This window comes from Leiobunum rupestre, chromosome 2 (assembly GCF_980474605.1).
Source record: "Leiobunum rupestre chromosome 2, qqLeiRupe1.1.hap1, whole genome shotgun sequence".
NCBI classification, from domain to species: Eukaryota; Metazoa; Arthropoda; class Arachnida; order Opiliones; family Sclerosomatidae; genus Leiobunum; species Leiobunum rupestre.
This window is the reverse complement of record NC_143385.1, coordinates 47210139-47228719: the sequence shown is the minus strand read 5'-3', so window position 1 is coordinate 47228719 and position 18581 is coordinate 47210139. Positions and strand designations below refer to the sequence as shown.

General features: G+C 38.7%; 3 protein-coding genes across 7 annotated transcripts; all 3 read right to left on the bottom strand.

Annotated features, from left to right (window-relative positions):
* Positions 1-2282: 2282 nt before the first annotated feature.
* Positions 2283-5234, bottom strand: LOC149957667 (uncharacterized). Its single transcript, XM_090167122.1, has 2 exons — positions 5061-5234; positions 2283-2542 (listed from the first exon to the last, which is right to left on the bottom strand). The coding sequence occupies exons 1-2, from the start codon at positions 5137-5139 to the stop codon at positions 2283-2285; spliced, it is 339 nt and encodes a 112-aa protein (XP_090023248.1). The 5' UTR covers positions 5140-5234.
* A 1227-nt stretch (positions 5235-6461) lies between these two features.
* LOC149957666 (uncharacterized) lies at positions 6462-10842 on the bottom strand. Of its 5 annotated transcripts, none has more exons than XR_016478496.1 (2): positions 7829-10842; positions 6462-7721 (listed from the first exon to the last, which is right to left on the bottom strand). XR_016478496.1 is itself a non-coding variant. In XM_090165677.1 (2 exons), the coding sequence occupies exon 1, from the start codon at positions 10505-10507 to the stop codon at positions 9017-9019; it is 1491 nt and encodes a 496-aa protein (XP_090021803.1). In that variant the 5' UTR covers positions 10508-10842; the 3' UTR covers positions 6462-7721; positions 8989-9016. The 5 variants fall into 5 exon arrangements, 4 of the variants coding, with proteins under 4 accessions (XP_090021803.1, XP_090021804.1, XP_090021805.1 ...); XM_090165677.1 differs by having other exon boundaries at positions 8989-10842; XM_090165678.1 differs by having other exon boundaries at positions 9266-10842.
* A 2085-nt stretch (positions 10843-12927) lies between these two features.
* On the bottom strand, positions 12928-17718 carry LOC149957665 (uncharacterized). Its single transcript, XM_090164876.1, has 7 exons — positions 17549-17718; positions 16731-16811; positions 16338-16456; positions 15641-15797; positions 15350-15582; positions 14533-14604; positions 12928-14477 (listed from the first exon to the last, which is right to left on the bottom strand). Exons 1-7 carry the CDS (start codon positions 17691-17693, stop codon positions 14289-14291), a joined length of 996 nt encoding a protein of 331 aa, XP_090021002.1. The 5' UTR covers positions 17694-17718; the 3' UTR covers positions 12928-14288.
* Between the last annotated feature and the right edge of the window lie 863 nt (positions 17719-18581).

The window sequence follows — 18581 nt, the reverse complement described above, 5'->3', positions numbered from 1 at the left end:
GTAGATGTAAGTCTCTCAAACAGAGAGATAACTGGTACACTCGACCAGAATGTGCGTGATATCCTCGCGCAGTGCACCTCATAGAGGACATTTCGGATAATCACCAAACATTTAGCTCAACCTTGTCGCTGAAATAGAAAGTGACTCGGTCTATCGTTGGAATAATATGGCTCAATACCCAGGGTTTCCTTATTGGCATATAAATTTAAGCTGTTGTGCTTCGCAAAATCTTGACGCCATTGTTTGTGGGCATTCTCTTTTACAGTCTTTCCGATAATTTCAGTCAACTCTTTGTCAGAAGTTGCCTCTCCTCGTGACTGTGACCCAATGCTATACAAACCATCAACGAATTGGATTCTCCTACACCACCGGGTACAATGACCTTTCACTCTCACATAACGGAAGACTTTTCCAGCTACTCAATCTTTTTGAATTTTCATGAGTCGTCCCAAGTATGAAAGCTTATTACGAAATTTGACCAAACTAGTTCACCTTTAATCGCAGCTTTCGCGGTAAGAAAATTTCCACCAACCCACGATAAATTGGGACTGTTCCAAACGACGTAGGATTGGTTCTCTTAGGCATAAGACATCGTTGGCGTAAGAAAAACTCGAAACCGCCACTTGCTTCCACAGCGTACGCGTGACTATGTACGCATTATTATATGAGTGATGACCTTAATGTTTAATGGCGCCCTGAAGCCGACCTCTCTTCGTACTTAACCTGGCTTCGAATAAACTCCTTTCCAGTACCCAAAGATACACCAAGATACGTGAGTCGATCAGAATATTGGACTTCCTTTGCATTCCAAAACTGAAAGGTATACCAAACTAAAAGTGAATATTATCGAATCTGTGGCTTAAATTTCCCTATCGTTTTAACATTGGTAATTATTAAAGGAAAATTCATTAAATTTTTAAGATTTTGTTTATCTAATTATAACAACAAGTATCTGGGCCCCAGCTAGTTACTAAATAAACTGACTTCCTTCTTCCGTTTTTGTAGTTTTTTTTTTATAAATTTTTCAGTTCTCATGTTAAAAATAAATTTTAAAATTGAAATCTTTTATCGCAAAATTTATTAATTTGCTTAAAAACGTAAATTCAGAGCAAAGATAAATTTTAATATTTCGATATTCCAAAAGCCTTTAAAATCGATTTTTTAAAAGGAACAGCTAATAGCCTTTAAAACGGCATTTTAAATATTACTACCAATAGCCTTTAAAAAGCTGTTTCATAGGCTACTGAATAATCAGCTAGGTTAGGCACCACTCGAGCGACTTTTAAAGCCAATAATATCCTTTAAGGGTTGTTTAAAAGTAGTTACTACTAAAACCCTTGAAAAAGGCTTTTTCAAAACAGTAACTACAAATAGCTAATTAGCATTGAAAAGGCTAGTAGTTAATTATCCGCCCTTTTTAAACGTCGCAGGTGTACTTCTAACAATGTACACAAATCCACTTTAGAAATAAATCTTTGAAGGAAGGGTTGGGTCCGTGATGAATCATTTTAATCAAAATAATGTATTTTCTAAAAAGTAATTGAAAGATTTACCATCTTTCGCCGCCGGACCTTCTCCAAAAAGGCGTGCTGCGGTAAGCGTATATGCAAGGGGAGCGTTGAGGGCAAGTAAATATCCAGGGTGACAGGCAGAAGAAAACCTAGGCCTTTAAAATTCAAAAACCGGTGAATACATTAATTTGCAAGTAGTTGGTTCTAATATTAGGAACCCATATAAGCACATTTCAAAATTTGAAGGCCCCCAAAGTAGGCCAGAAATATTTCAACGTAGGCACGTGCCTACCGCTGGCGGCAGTGGCGTAGACAAGGGGGGAGGGGGGAGTTACCGGGCGCAGACCCCTCCCTTGGGCCTACCCTTCACTGTACTAAATTCCCACCCCCTTCTCGACTCCCTCTTAATATTCACATACTTCGACCCCCTTGACGAATTTCTGTCTACGCCACTGGCTGGCGGGGCTACTGAAAGTTACACTAACACCAATTTCGATTGCGTTGTACGTAATCAGGTCCAAAACGTTTTTAGGTGTCAACGACCTTTAAAGCTTTTCAGCCACATATGCCTTAATTGATGATAACACTGACGTCGTGTGTGGTAACGACCCCACCAATCCCGAACGGCATACTAAAGGTAGAAACCAGCAAATTGCATTCACTCATTACAAAATCTAATATGGTTGTTTCAGATCTCGCAAATGTAAATTACTCTTTGCGATAATTTATTTAACTTGAATCCAATAAAATTACAGTTAAAGTAACAACATTTTAAGTCAATAAACCCGTAATTGGACCTCCCTCGCCTAAAACACCCTTAACGGTGTCTAGCGGGTTTGTAGTGAAAGATGCAACTATCTCGCATTCGCAGCCCGGAGGATTCTTCGTGCAAATTGGATTCATTTCGTAAACCTTTACTGACTTCATTCCTGGCATAGCGATAAATAAACTTGGGTTTACCATCAAGCTTTCAAATATTGTCTGGCTTTCGTCGCAGCTACTCCTGCATTTCTCGCAAATTCTTTTATCTCCTAAAAATACAAAATAAAGGGCCACATCGTCGTTTGATAAATATCATTGAAAATACTTGCACATTTGGCGTAAGAATTAACGTAAGGTTTTCGGTGGATTTCAAACAGAATAATATTATTCGGACAACACTGCTATTTTTGTTTCGTCCGGATGATAATTACTTTTCTGGCAGTGCTGTTTCTCCACACTAAACTGGTGGACGGGCCCGGGTTTCCAACTGTTATATTGGACTAGCTGAGGGCCCGTCCGTATAGGACACATTAATTAATCATATAAAGTTATTTGTGTTATTGTACTTTACTTCCCAAAAATATTCCGCTGGCCAGAACTAGTCTCTTTCTCTCCCCCGTAGTCGAACCACCCCAGTTAAGGCCCCCCTCCCCCTTTTTCCAAAGTGATAATTTCCATGGTACCCCTTTCCCCAGCCAAACTTCCAAAGGGTCTTGGAGTTTTATAATATAGATTATCAACTAAGATATCGCGACTGAAACTATTCTAGGTGGCGTAGCCGCGCTATCTTCTCTGAGGTAGTGCCTATGATATAGCGCAGTAGCGTAACTAGGAACTCCGCCCCCCCCCCCGCGAAAAACGACTTGGGGGCCCTTTTAAATAGCACCGATTTTATTCATAAACGTTTGGGGGCCCCCTAGTTCTCGGGGGCCCCCCCGCGCCGCGGGTTCTGCGGGAGCGCTATTTACGCCACTGATCTAGCGTCTGCTACAGACAAATGAAAAAGTCATAAGATGGAGCTATATTTCCTAAGCTCGAAGCCTATTGGTCGGATCTGCTATCACGAGATACGAAGGGGGGTAATCTATTCTACTTTTACTAATATTTAAATAGCTGCATAAAATAAGATGTATTTTTCTCCAATCGACACGAACGTTTAGGGCCCAGTGAATGATGAGATCAATGAGAGCAATTTACATCTAGTGTTTCTCGCGACATTTTCTTGCTGTTAAGTGCTTCGTTGGCGGTTATAATCCCTTTAAAATTTCCTGAATGCTAGAATAGACTCATACAGACGATGAGTCAAGGACTTCCTATCGTCATACTGAAAAATATCGCAGCTATCATTGAGACGCAAATTCCATTTTACCTTAAAGGGAATAGAACCTCCAACGCGTTCTTTATGGAAGACCCCATCAATTTCCTTTATTCCCTTCACAATCAACGATTATCAGCGCCGCAAGTGTGAAAAGCCATGGGAGGCAGCGGAAAATATTGGAACCCTCGGAGGGCGACAGAAATACCAGAGGTTATATTCCCTTTAATAACGGTAGCCCTCGCCCTAAACAAACATTTTCGACCTATGTCCGCGAACCATAACAGGCATCGGCACTGCCGTCTTACCTATTACCAATCACACCTTTCCAGTTGGTGGTTGGCGATTTGAACAGTCCCTAAAGCTTTATTTAGGAACAACCACCAAGTTCCACAGTGATTCGTAACCACTATCCACCATTTCCTACACCCAATTTTTCACACCAAAGCAAATAAAACACCAGCCTTGGTAACTCGACCCAGTGGCGCACCCAGGATTTGTTTCTGAGGGGGGGGGGGTGATGCGTCTCAAAACAGTTTTAGGTAATGATAAGCAAAAGCAGTTTAATGAAGGTTTCGTTCATGTTTATTTTCTACTTCTTCCTGTGGGAGGCTGCCCCCCCCCCTAGGTGCTCCACTGCCTCGACCTTTCAGTCAATCTGTACCTGAGAGATTTGAGAAACTTCAAACTTCTAAAGGACAGAAGGGTACGAATTTTAGTGAGAAAATCACGAGATGGGACCTGAGCTAAATGGTCAGTTAAAGGATAACAAAAAAAAAAGGCATAGGAAAACTACGTGGCAGAAACTGCAGGGAATCAAACAGTGGCGCTGGTGTGATAGGCTATAAATATCAGCTGTGTTATAACGGTGCATTTTGGACAGATGGTGAGAGTAGTGCTCGGAATTGTTTATTCATTATCCACAAATTTTCAGATTTATTTAAAAAACGTTGGTAAAAAGAATATCAATTTAACTTATTTAATTATGTTTTTACGGAGCCAAGCATTTATTTGAATAAAAGTGGCATTTATTTAAATAATTGTTTGTTTTATTTAAATAAGAGGCTTATTCACTTTCGATTATTTAAACATTTTACAGTTTTTATTCAACGATTGGTTATTTAAATAAATATTATTTAAATATCGCCGAGCTTATTTTATTCATGGATAAAAATTAATCGAATGCCGAGCACTAGGTGAGATGAGGCGACAGAAATAATTAGCCCAGCCTGCTAGTGGCACCTGCTGACATGTACCACCACCCTCCTACGAATTGTAACACGGCCACCTGAATTATTGGCTTTAAAACTCGCTTCATGACTTAGGCCTAAGGTGGTGCCTTGGATATTAGCCCAGCTGATTATTATTAATAACCATTTAAGAAACTTTAGCCGTTAATACATCGCCATTAGGGCCTCTAACAGTCTTAATTCGGACCTAATTTCATTTATAACGTTGTCTCATGATTTTACCTTTGTCGTTATCGGTGCTCCCGCCTAATGCTACTGTGAAGAAAGTTAAATAAATTATTTCCAGGGATAAGTGCTTCATTCTTGACTTGTAAAATGCGAATCTTGTCCTTAGTTAGGTGAAATATTTTATAACTGTTGATTTCTGTACTTTAAACCTTAGATAGTCATGATATAAGGTATAAGAATTCCAATCCTCGATTTATGACCGCGTATTTTGCAAAAAAAAAACTTTAATAGGCTAATTTAAAATGATCTCTCAACGAAGTCCAAAAGCAGTGGCGTCATGAAATTTTGAAAAGCTATGCTAAATACGTCCGGCGCTTATAAAGATTTTAGCTGGCTCGACTACAACCGTTGCCTCCGTTATATAACGGAGGCAACGCTACAACTAACAAGGGTGTATTGAAGTGAGGGACACAGAGTTGCCAGGCGTACGATAATTATCGTTAACATCAATAATGTCAAGCGAATTTTGGTGCGATCCGATAGTTTTAACTACGTAGTAGTAGTACCAAGAGACATAGAAGAAAAAGAGTCTGCCTCGAGAGCCCTCCACTAGCTTCTAATAAAGACTACCATAGGTTTCCTGAAAATTTCGCCAGCCTCCCTCTTACCCCGTATACCAGCGAGCCAATCATATAGTTCCAATTCCAATCGTTTTTTTTTTAATAGTACCCGGGACACTAACGACCCTAGTAGGAATTGTGGCAAACTCACGAATTACGCATTTTCCAAGTGCTACGCCCGTCAAATGTAATCATGCGCAAGGGGAAAAAGGACATAACGGTAAAGTTGGAAATTTCCATGGCACACGGAGGCAGCGTCGAGGCAGACTCTTTTTCTTCTATGTCTCTTGGTAGTACGTTAATTTGATAATTCAGATTCAGCGTACGATAACGTACTAAAATTATTTGGAAGAAAACCGGTGAAAATGATAAATATTAATAACATTTTTTAGCCGAACGCTTTTTAACCGTTATTAAAAATTATGATTTATCATAAATATAATTTCGACTAACGACTAAGTTAAATGTCAATATTCCGACAAATTTACCACCCATTTTCGGGTGTACGATAATTACTTTCTTATCTTGGTAAGCTAATTTATTTCCAGAACTTGGCAACACTGGAAAAACAGTTTAAACCCCACCTGAAATGAAATCCTATTCGCATTCTCATGAAAGTTACCCAATTTCGTGTTTTTTTTTCCGAATGGTAACTTGAATATCGGGAAACAGGAAACTTATCTTTATGAAAAAGACAAACAATATAGTTAGAAATAGTTTATTTGGAACTCAGGTTCTGGAACATTTAAAAATGATTTTAGGTAGTGGAACTTACAAAAATGTACAATCAGCGGCTAAATGAAATAATTTTGAATATAAAAACGTTCAGAGGTCCATTCTAATTAACATACAAATCTTTCATGTTCACAATTATAACGCTGAAAGAATTCTAACAATGTAACATTACCAGTATCAGAAGTATATAATATATTTCGATGGAAAAAGTACATATCTACCTATACTGCTGAACTTATTCCCTTGAAACGTCACAGATTCGAGCTGATTTTTCAAAAAAAACCGTCTGGGTGTAAAGAACGAGCGCGTGGCGAAATACATCATATAGTTACTTACTAAAACATATGGGTCAGAAATAAGTAAGTATCTTGAGGCAGTGTAATTTTTACATTTTATATCGTTATTGCAGAGAAATCAACGACATAAAATTTCAGTCGTGACGCGGTGTATGCTTCCGCATTTGTACGCAAGATATGTACTTCGAACATTCAAACGTCCATGTTTCATTTTCGTAGTTGATATATTATAATCTTCTGGCAGTATGCAATGTTTTCCTCATACATATTATTACAGTGAAATTACTGACGGGTTACATTCATACAAAACTGAGAGCACAAGAAAATTCGCTTGATAAATACTAATAATATTTCTAAACACATACACCATACGATCAAATTTAAAGGGTTAGAGATACCAGTTTTACTTTAAAGTTCGCTGAAACGAGAAGCGCGAGAAACCCACTGCTAAAATTAACCTAGTACAACATTAACTTTGTGCCGTAGATGATTGGTCTAGACCGTCTAGTACATACTCAAAATATTAAAACTGTAATTTTATTTTACTGTTTAACAATGAGAATCATAAACATAAGTCTGGGGCATTTGGCACTCGGACTAATTAACTCTTTCATTTCATATAGAGTCACATTAGCGGCCAACACGAGAAGTTCTTTAGATGCAGAATTGTCATCTGCTACGAAAACGATTCGCCATATTAAAACTTCAATTAACATAAATATTCTCGCTCTATGTTAACTCAAATGGCACCCACTTATAACAGCGAAAAAGTGCTAAGAGGGCCTGGGGAAATCTCACAATATGATTGGCCAGATATGAGGTATAGAAGATAAAGTGGCTACTCTTTTCACCAAGATTGTTCAATGTCAGGGCCTTTCATCAGGGAAAAATTCATATGACCCATTTGCACATGCGCAAATAAAGGTACACGTTTTCATCGCTAGAGGGATGGGAATAAGCTTTTCGCGCTTTCAGGGAACTGGTCCAAGTTTGCCACTACGCTAGAATTGTAGGATAATTAACACTGAAACAGCTGCTTGCAGAACACTTAGCACTGTAGCATCCTGGAAGAAGTTTAGAAAAAAATATTTTTTTGGTCAAGACATTTAAGTGACTTTGTCTGTCCCAGTTACCCTAATGTTAGACAGTTTTAGCAACAATAAAAATTTACAAACACCACTGCGGGAAAGATTCTATAATTTAGCTTATAAAATTCCTCATGCAAGTACCTGTTGAAAACAGCCTTGGAAATAACGGTGGTCAGGTGGTCAAAGACCAGTTAATTAATTGCTCAGACCAGTTTATTTATTCAAAATTTGGGGGGTCACTGGTCACCGTGTCCAGTTTATTAATTCGAAATAAAAACAAAAAACCAGAAGGTGACCAGTTTAATAATTCCAAATAATGGGAGATGACCTATTAATCCAAGATTTATATCAATTTTGATTTCCCTATTGACTGGATTTCTATGTATAGCGACTCCGCTTACTACCGCCGCGGCCGCACGTCGAGGTTTTATGTAGAGTCAAGGATCCTATATGTTAGAAGGATATGAGGCGAGGGACGAAAAATGGCAGCGCCGTCGGTGGGTCATGCGCGATAGAGAATCCGTCTTTAGACTCCGACAAGGACAAAACATGGAGGAAGCACCGCCAAAATTTGTCCTTGAGGGAATAGAAACAAGACGTCCCACGTTTAGAGGCTCTCTTAATATCGACGGCGCTGCCGGCGTTTTGAAAACATGGGCTGGCCGGAGGGCTACCTATCCTTCTAGCATATAGGATCCTTGGGTAGGCTACCTGGCTACGCGGTAACGGACTGGGGACTCTGGAGTTACGGGGCCTAGAGAAAGAGAGATAATACGGTAAATTACGAGGGTCTTCTAGGCTCTGGTAGTAGTCTTAGGTGAGATAGTACTATATTGTACTATTCTTGTGGTACTCATAAAATAAAGTTTAAGTATTTTGAATACGTGTAAAGTTAATGTTACCAACATAATCTAACTTCTAAACATGTAGTATAGGTTTTTTTTAGGCTTATAAATAATTCATATGCTAGGGGGTCACTGGTCAGAAGGACCAGTTTAATAATTCCTATTCTAGGGGGTCACTGGTCATAAGGACCAGTTTAAAAAAATCCTTATTTCCAAGGCTGGTTGAAAAGCCAAATGTCTAAAGAAAATATATAAGGTAAGCGTCGTCTGCTTTTTCAATTTTTAACTCCTAAATCCCAAAATTTGGACAATGGAGTAAACTGTTAATTTGACAAATTATTGGTTAAAAAATGGCCAATATTTGTCCAAAGCTTAAAAGTCAAACTTTAAACTCTAACCCTTTAAGTTATTCAATTAATAATTTAACTACAAGCACTGCCAAGTTTTGATACCATCCTGGCCGTGATGCCATATTTGACTAGGAATGGGTGGGGCCGACTGCATATTTGTCCCGTAATATACGGGATTGTTAATGACACCTGTGCCACCACATTCTGCAACACTGCAAATTGGCCGAGCTATATTACTAAGAGGCCTTGCGATATTGTTAATGGGTCGCGATATGTTGCCAACATTTCGGGAAATATTATTAACCTGTCTGGAAAGGTTATGTACGTTATCAATGGGTCTTATATTATGATCAGTGGAACTGGAATCATTTCGAGGTGCCTTAGGTGGTTTACGCTTTCTTCTGGGTTGTTTTTCAACTGGAGTGGGTTTTTCTTTGCGATTTTCACTTTTCCTTGCTAAGATTAAGGCACACTGATTACAGTTATAGTTCTTGTCACCCATTTTCTCGCTGCAGTGAATAGTTTTGAGGTGCAATTGCAAACTACCTTTATACGCTGATGTAAATTTGCAGTGATGGCATTTGAATGGTTTAAGATTTGTATGGATAAATTTATGCTTTGTTAAATTACTTTTTCTTGCACTTGCGAAGCTACATTGCGAACATTTAAACTTCTTAACAGAGTTATGTACTGTTTGGTGAATTTTAATTGAACTCTTACGCATTGAGGTGTATTCGCAATGGTTACAACGGTATGGTTTTCCTGGAGGATGAATTTTTTTATGGTTAATTAGGTTAGCCCGCAGATGAGTTGTGTAAAAACATAGGGAACATTCAAATTTAGGAACACTGCTATGCATTTTAAGATGAACTTCCAAAACGCTTTGAAAAGTGGTTGAGAATACACATTGACTGCACCGGAATGGTTTGTTGGTGGCATGAGTCAATTGATGCGACCACAACTCATTTTCTAAAGTTGTTGTATAGTTGCAGTGTTTGCATGCAAACACCTTTGCGATGGAATGAACTTTTTTGTGCTCTGCAAATTCTTCAGGGTCAAGTGTAGAGTATTTGCAATTGCTACATTTTAAACGTTTTGGTGCAAGATGGATCTTTTTGTGGGCTTCTAAAACACTTTGATATGCACTCGCGAACTTGCAATTTTCGCATTTAAACGGTTTAAGTTCAGAGTGAACCTTACGATGCATTTCAAAAACACTCCTGTAGGCTGTTGCAAAGTCACATTGGTCGCAAGTCTTAAGTGAATGGGTTAATGGAACAGTTCGTGGGTGGGATAATGGTATGGTCATAGTTGGTGGAACTGGATCATTTACTTGACAACTAGGGGGCTGTGGAACGACTTCATTAATTTGACAACTGGGAGCTTGTGGTACTTGCTCTGTAAGTTGACAATTAGGGGGTTGCTGGACCTGCTCAGTGAGTTGACAACTCAAGGGCTGAGTCACCTGTTTGGTAAGGTGGCAATTTTGGGGTTGTGGAACTACGTCATTTACTTGGCAACTTCGAGGTTGTGGAATTTGGGTTTCACAATAATTATTTATTGACATCTTAATTATTTCGCTCCAAACACGATAGTAACACGTATCAGCAGATACTCTTCAAATTCAATAAGTCTCAAGCTGACTTGGCAATAAATATTACTTCGCGTGTCCAATTGCACACTTCAATGTAAACTCTTTTTCATGGCCAAGGCTTACATTGTTCGTCGCAAAAATAATTTCCTGTGTGGATAAAATGAGAATTATCTGGTAAGTTAAAAGTTTAAATTATAGTTTAATGCGTTTAGCTTGCGTTGTCGTATACTTTCGATGAAAAAAAGTAAGTAAGTTTATACAACTTCAACCATTTAGCACTATTAGGATTTCGCTGTCGCTAGTCTACGTAAATTTCATTCAGTGTAGCCAGACTGAATTTTAAAAATCGAAGTAGTGCAGTTTTTAGAAACAAAATTTTCCCGTAGAACTCGAAAATGTTTTTTTTTTGCTCAACGCGGTATATCCTAAACCAGCGGTTCCCAAAAGGTGTTCCGCGGAAGGGTCACAGGGGTTCAGAGAATTCGCAGCGCAACCATCTTTGTACGTGGCAACAGTCTTCTAAGATGAGTAAACAAAATGAGTTGGGGTTCCGCCAGTATTAGTTGCATAATTTAGGGTTCCATAGCAAGAAGAAATTGGGAACCGCTGTCCTAAACCATTCAGCTCAAAATATCTTCATTAATTTATAGGAAGAACAATTTACCTCAAAATATTTCATAAGCTCCACTTCGGAACCGCGTGGCGCCCTAGTCAAACCTTGACTTGGCTTGCGTGGAAGTTTACTATCGAAGATGTTATCTTATGCCGTTTTCTTTGGGCTTCTCAGAAACTGCTCTCAGCGCCCACTCGGAAGACGCGTGATGTCGCCATTCAAACGAGAGCGGTTCTCATTGCAGGACTTTTAGAGCACTCCGGGGGTAGGTGGAGCAGCCCAAAGAAAAACGCCTTTAATCCCAAATGGGTGAAAATCCATATTGTACCATTTTTAAATGAAAAGTTACCCCGTTGAACTGAAAATGTTTTTTGATACGATTTTTTTATTAGGTAAGGTATTAGAGGCGTTCTGCTAACACAATGGACAAACTTTTCTATATTTGTAATGGAAAAAATGATCATATCGCTGGCAGCCCTTAAAAAGGGATTGACGAAAATTTCGATCGTTGTACTGAAAACGTTACTATTGTGGGACTGTTATAATTAATTGATAATTCAAAAATGGTTTGTTGTTAATAATAAATTTCCAAAAATTAAAATTAATAAGAACTTCAATTATTTAGAAAATTTGATTGAAGGGTGCAATTTGGACAATAAAATATTTTAGAGATAAAGCTGCACCAATGAAGAATTAGTCAGTTGCTGAAAAAACCGCACATAAAGATATGGAGTTTAGAACGCTATAAAACGCAATGATTTCAAATATTTTAAGAAAATGAAAATTATTGGTAATGAACTTTTATTGTAAACTGATAACCAATATAATATTTCATGTGTATTTTTTCAGCTGACATCAAAGCCACCTTCTCGATAACATTTGTTAAGCCCTTCTTGTGTCCTTGTTTTGGTTGGGTCACGTTACTTTATAATTATTAAAGACATCTTAGTTGGCTATGGTTAGGACTAATTAATACACGAACCTTTCGGCTCTAGAGCCCGACGCCACCGTTGATCCACCGGCGCACCGGTTTTTATTTTAATTTTCGGCACACCGCCGCCGAAATTCTTTTCAAAACCAAATTATTGTTCATAGTTTTAAAAATTTAAGCCTCAAACTTTATTTGTAAGGTATGGAAACCGTAGCACTGGTAACTTCTTTTGTAATAAAGAAGGCACACGTCAGTTACTAGTCCTTTTGTAAATTATTTTCAATTTTTATATTAAATTCATTTTTAATGCTTACGCCGGCAAACGCCGCAGCCTTTGATTAAAGCCGCCGCCGAAAAGAAAATGTCGGCACGCCGCCGCTAAGCGCTCTAAAAATAGGTTACGCGTCCGCTGGTCATTTTTACTCCGCGTCGGACTCTATTCGGCTCCCCTAAAACGCTAAAACACTTCTTCCCATCCCTCTCCTGACTAAAAACTGCGTCACTCACTCTGCGCATGTGCGAAGGTATCACAAGTTGTCATTTAAAACCCGTAGTTCCATATATTGCATCTATAGATTTTTAAACATAGAGATAGAAAAGAAATAGAGGGAAGATTACTGCGTTAAGGCACCCCTGTTTTTGACCGGGAAAAATCAGCCCCCCCCCACGCATGTATGAAAGCGGAGATGGGCAGAATTTGCAACGCCATCTATCCTTCTTTTGTTGATTTTCCAAAAGGCATAATGTATTTCATTTCACCGCGCGTCGATGGCGCCACGTAATCTGCCCATCTCATGGCTTCCTACATTGGCGAAAAGGGGGTCGGCACTCGCGGTCAACTTCTATTTTCTATCTCTATGTTTTTAAACATCGCTGCTCCTTTTTTTAGAACAAACTTATGGTGTCGGCCAAAGGCCTTAGACACCAAAATTAGTCCTCCTTTATTATATTTTATTCAAACATTGGGGTTATAACAGGAAACTATAGAGGTATACACTTAGAATGTCTAAGGTTCCATTGGGACGGTGATATGAAAGCGCGTCGAGAAAAAGGCGGGGCTTAACTACGTCAAGTGTAAGACTTAACACGACATTTTTAAATTCATTTGACGCGAAAAGAATGCGTCGTCATGGTAACAAAAAGGCGATCTTCCCGCGCAAAAAAGGCTTATAAAACAATGGATTTAAAAATCACAATTTGTTATCGTACTTAATATTTTGAAGTAATTATAATGTTCTTCGCGAAAGTGTAGTGATACCTAATTTCAGGTATTTGTATGGTTATAAAAGAGATAATCAGGTAAGCTAATATTATAACAACCATGACTAGGCTTACTGAGTTTTTCTCGTGAGTTTTCCCGCTTTAAGACCCGCCCGTTTCTACAAGCTTCATCACGGCCGTAAAAATCTTCCTTAGACATACCAATTGTATACCTATATAGTTTCCTGGTTATAACAATTACATTACGGTAACGAAAAGAAGAACCCAGAGGTAAAGTGACCGTTTTTCCCTCGTCGAATCGCGACCCCTCCTTGCCCTAAGATCTTAAGAGTTTCAATGGCAATAGCCCGAAAAGTAAAAATATTCTCGAGCCCGAAGTACTTTGCCCTTTTCGTCGATTCAGCCTGGGAAGCGGCCCAGAGAGGGTCTGACGAAGAAGACTCCAAATACGAAGGCGCGAGAGGGTCAGTGCACACTGTTCTTTGTGATACCTTCGCATTTGGGCAGTCGCTGTTGCGCATATTTTTCTGATAAAGTGTTAGTAAGAAGAGTGTTTCGCACTTGCTAAAGAAATTCTGTAACGAAACGTCCCTGTATTCAATAGTCCAAGGATTGAGTGATGAAGGTGGAGTTATTAAATTATAGATTTTCTAAAAATATTGTTCGATTTCCAGTTATTTCTCACCATTTTTTACGATTTCTATTGATCCCAATAATGTTTAAATTATTTCCAATTTCTTAAAGTGAATCCGTTATTTCCCACAATTTGTATAACTGATTTCTCAAAAAGCAACACCATCGTAAAAAAATCCGTACTTCGCGTTAGCAGATTCCAAAAATATTCTGGGATTCAAACGCCGGTGTGGTCCTTTAAGTGACTACCCTCTTGAAACTAGGAAATATACGGACGACGAAAATCAACCACGAGAAAGGGCTATCAATTTGTCTAACAGATGACGCTGTTGTCAAGTATATCACAATAGAAACCCCTATGGTCTTTCTCCGTTAGCTAGTCTCCTGTTGATGTCATCCACCACTAAGGGCATGTCAGTTACCGTGTCAATGACGTAATGTGCTCCCGAATTTACCAATATTTCGTAAGAGCGATTCAATTTCCGCTCTAGTTCTTCAGGTGACAAAGAATCTAGTTCCGGCTCCGTTAATCCCACATAGTTGCTCTGCAAGAAGTACAATTTTTATATTAATTGCTGACCATCAGTCTGTAGATTGTACCGTTTTGGCCACTCCAACTGTCCAACATCCAGCCGATATTCCCTCGCCTATACCATCAACTGTGTCGTCTACCTGAAATGGCGAAAGTAATTAGCCTTTTTGGTTTACATTGAGGCGCATATAGGTCAACGCTAGAATCTCATAAACTGCTGGATTTTCGTCTGCTAAGAAGAAGCTTTCTGATTTATCGTCTGCTAAGAAGAAGCTTTCTGATTTATCGTCTGCTAAGAAGAAGCTTTCTGATTTATCGTCTGCTAAGAAGAAGCTTTCTGATTTATCGTCTGCTAAGAAGAAGCTTTCTGATTTATCGTCTGCTTAACAACTTCTCACGTTGACTGCTACGTTACTAGTTGTATGTAAACTGAGATGGCTAATTACACTTGACTAGTTCTGAAACAACAACATCTTGTTATGTCGAAAGTCAAAATTTCAGCCAAAGATTTTGACAATAGACCGGTTTCGCCCTTTTGGGGCTCATAAATACTGTGTAGGAAAAAAGCACACCCTGTTCTTTTGAGGGAAACTGAAATTAATCTTTTGTTTCGAAAATTCACAAAATCAAAAATTTACGTTCCATAAATAAAACCATGATTTGGTGAAGATTTATCCAAATTTTATTTACTTAAAATATGGAAATTTTTATTACTACACTCAACCCCAGCTTTATTTTTCAGATCATAACCGACGCCGAAACCGTAAGAAAATCCAGCCACCCAATGAGAAGAACTTCAGTTCCTAGTATATAAATACTATCATACTATTATTTCATGATGTGCCGAAGTTATTGGATAGCGAGAGCTATGTTATTGACTCTTACTTTGATTATAGCCTCTATGGGTTGAACTCCGAGCTGCATGGCACACGCCCAAACCATATAGGGACATGGTCGAGCCATTGGTACTTGGTCAGCCGCGATATTGACCTCTGGGTCGTAACCCTTTGACCGTGAAGACACGACTAAAACGTCGAGAATGTCTTTGGGAAATCCAGTGGTGGAGCCAATTTTAAGATAATATTTGTCACGTAGTTTTCTCATGGTTTCTGGCACACCTGTTTGCGTAGTTATCAGAAAGGATGGACAGTCGTGAATAATTGTTAGAACTATCACCTCTGATGACTTCGGAGTGCTGGTGTATGCACGACATGATGGTGGGTACAAAGCGGGAGTACATGCGGTCGATATCCTCTTTGGTTGGAGCAGAACCTTTCTTGCTGATCCATTGCTGTCTCACATTTTCCAGCTCCAGAATTTTCTCAATGTGCACCTATTATAAGATGATCCGATGCCTTATTTAAAGAGTCACAAAGGTCACGTGGGCAACGCAACGTGGCAGAACCCAAAACAAGAATATAGATATTGAGATGGCGGTAATGTTAATTAAACCACCGGCTCCCAGCCATCAGTGATACCAAACCTCTCACCCATTTGCTACTGCTGCTGCTGCAGCAGTAGCAAATGGTGCAGGTGTTGTGCAATTTAGAAAACGTCGTAGCTTTTCAAAGAATTAAATTTATATCATTACATTTACAAAAGCCTGCTAATGTTCACTTCCGTGGGCGGAACCATGTTCATTGTGGGGTCTTTTTGAAACTTATGGGAAAAAATATTTCCGATTTTAGAGTAACTTTTGACAGGAAAATTGGATCAGGTTCAGCAGGAAAATTATTTTTGATTTCTAATTGTTTAAACCGAGAAAACGTTTCTGATTCCAGTGTCTCTTTAGGGATTTTGCAGCAAAACCCGTTAACAAAACTATCTGTTCTAAGATAGCTTAAAATTAGTTAATATAATTTGAAGGCCTTACCCTTTTATGGGCTCCCATGGGTCTCCTGGCTTCGTCGTTGGTAATGGAAATTCCTTCCTTGTTGAATATGTCAACGAATGTGAACAAAGGTGCATTTACCCCACTATCCACCACGGTACCTTATGTTTTAACTTTAAAATATTTGTCTCGGCTATGATTATTTTAAATGCAACAAAAGTGTCGTGGGGAAAACTAAGTGGCAGAATCTGCACAAACTGCATAGTGTCTCTGAAAGTAATACCTTTATAGCAGCGCCACAGGTGTACTTTCCTTGAACTAGATCATGACTCGCTCCCCCTTTCTCCAGTGTCCCTATGCAATTAGAGCATATTCTGCCACGTAGTTTTCCTCTCACCACTTTTTTTGCCCCTTAAAGTATATAGCAGCCCCTACCTGCCCAATCGAAGATAACTGCCCTGGTAGGTCCCTGATAAATCTTCTTGCATCGGTATGGTGTGCGTTTATTAGAGAATACTGAAAATAGTTTATTTCAAGTTAGGCTTAATAGTTAAATCTTTAGTAAATTAACCTTTCTAGTTTACATAGAGTCACGTAGCGGCCAACGTGAAAAGGTTTTAAACTGGTGGATTTTCTATCATAAAAAACAAAGGATCTGCTTAGCAGACGAAAATCAAGCAGTTAATGAGCTGCTTGTGTTGGCCGCTACGTGGTTTTACAGGTTTTTGTAAAATAATTAACGCAGACGTGCTTAAAAATATTATCATGTTTTAATTTCCTATTGCTGTTGAATTCGTGAAAAAATAAAATAAGATCTGGAAGCAGTTTGCACTTGGACATCATTTTGTTCCATTGGTTTGAAACACCCTGTCATCTATTGAAATTCATTAGCAATATTTGGATTATAAAGTTAACGTTCTATAAACTAAATTGGTACACTCCAAGTCTATTATCAAGTAAATTATTCAGGTTTAAATGTACCGCAAAAACACAACAGGCTTAATAGTGGGCATCAATTTCAGAAATTGATAGTAGATGGCGGTAGCGTTTCTGTTGAAATCATTTGAAAAAGAGGCGAATGAGATAAAAACGCAGCCCTTCAAGCGAGCGCCATAATTTTATTGAATTTTTATAACGTAAAATGAAATATCTCAACTTTTTAACTTCCCCCGACCTTTGGTAAATATTTGAAACATCATAATGATCCTAGGAGTATTAGCTAAAATAACTTCATATTTTTTAACATTTCTAACCTTGATTTCGAGATGGAGAAGCGTGGAAATTCTTGACATTTTCTCGACCCAAATCGAACGCCCGTAGCTGCAGGGGCCGAATTAGCTTATTTACGCCAAATATCGGACGTAATACCAATGATCTTATAGCTTTATTGAGCGACATTGTATGAAAGCTTAAAGTTATTTTATCAAGTTCTGACTAGGCTACGTTTTTAGAATGCATATTTGGTTAACCCTGAAGCGTAGATATCTTTAGATAAAAGCAAAACAAAGATAGGGCTACTGATAATGCTAAAGTGTAACTAGTAACTAGTCTCTGAAGGGGATGAACTATCGCCACTCCCCCCTTTCCGAGTCTGTCCAACGAGAGGGAAGTTTTGAGAACGGAGGTATTAACTTAGAAAATATGTATAATTAATAACCAATCGGTCCATTTATCTTCTCGGGGTACCTTAGATCCATTAAATTTCCGAAATTTTATGATTTAAGCTCTTGTCTATTAAAATATATTTCAAATGGCAACAAAAGTGATGTGGGAAAACTACTTGGCAGAACCATAGAAATCGAAATGAGACTAGAACCACTGCGCTTTCCGCCAATCCCAAAGGAAACGGGCAAACTAGAAGGCTGCCATTAGGGTGGAATCGGGCTATAAGCGCCATCTGACAAGCGCGTTAAACATTATTGCCATGGTTACGGCAGAAATTTTGAAGGTTGCGAGCCACTGCGGTACTTTTGTGTTGGCGATTTTCGCGTCTATAAGCATAGCCATGGCATAACCGCGGAAAATTCAAAATGGTAAAAATTTGCGTGTTTTTTTGCTCTGTACTAACCGATTTCGGAAATAAATAAAAATGATCATTTCATACGTATGTGATATTATAGGCTTTGTCGGTTTCAAACGAAAATGACCCGCAGCGCCTCTTGTGGCGAGATCACGCGTAACTTGGTTAAAAGTTTTTCCCCGCCCCCATTGAAATTAATGTAAAATTGGCGATAATTAAAAATTAAATGTAATATAAAATCGTCTTGAAAAATCGTTTATCGCTTT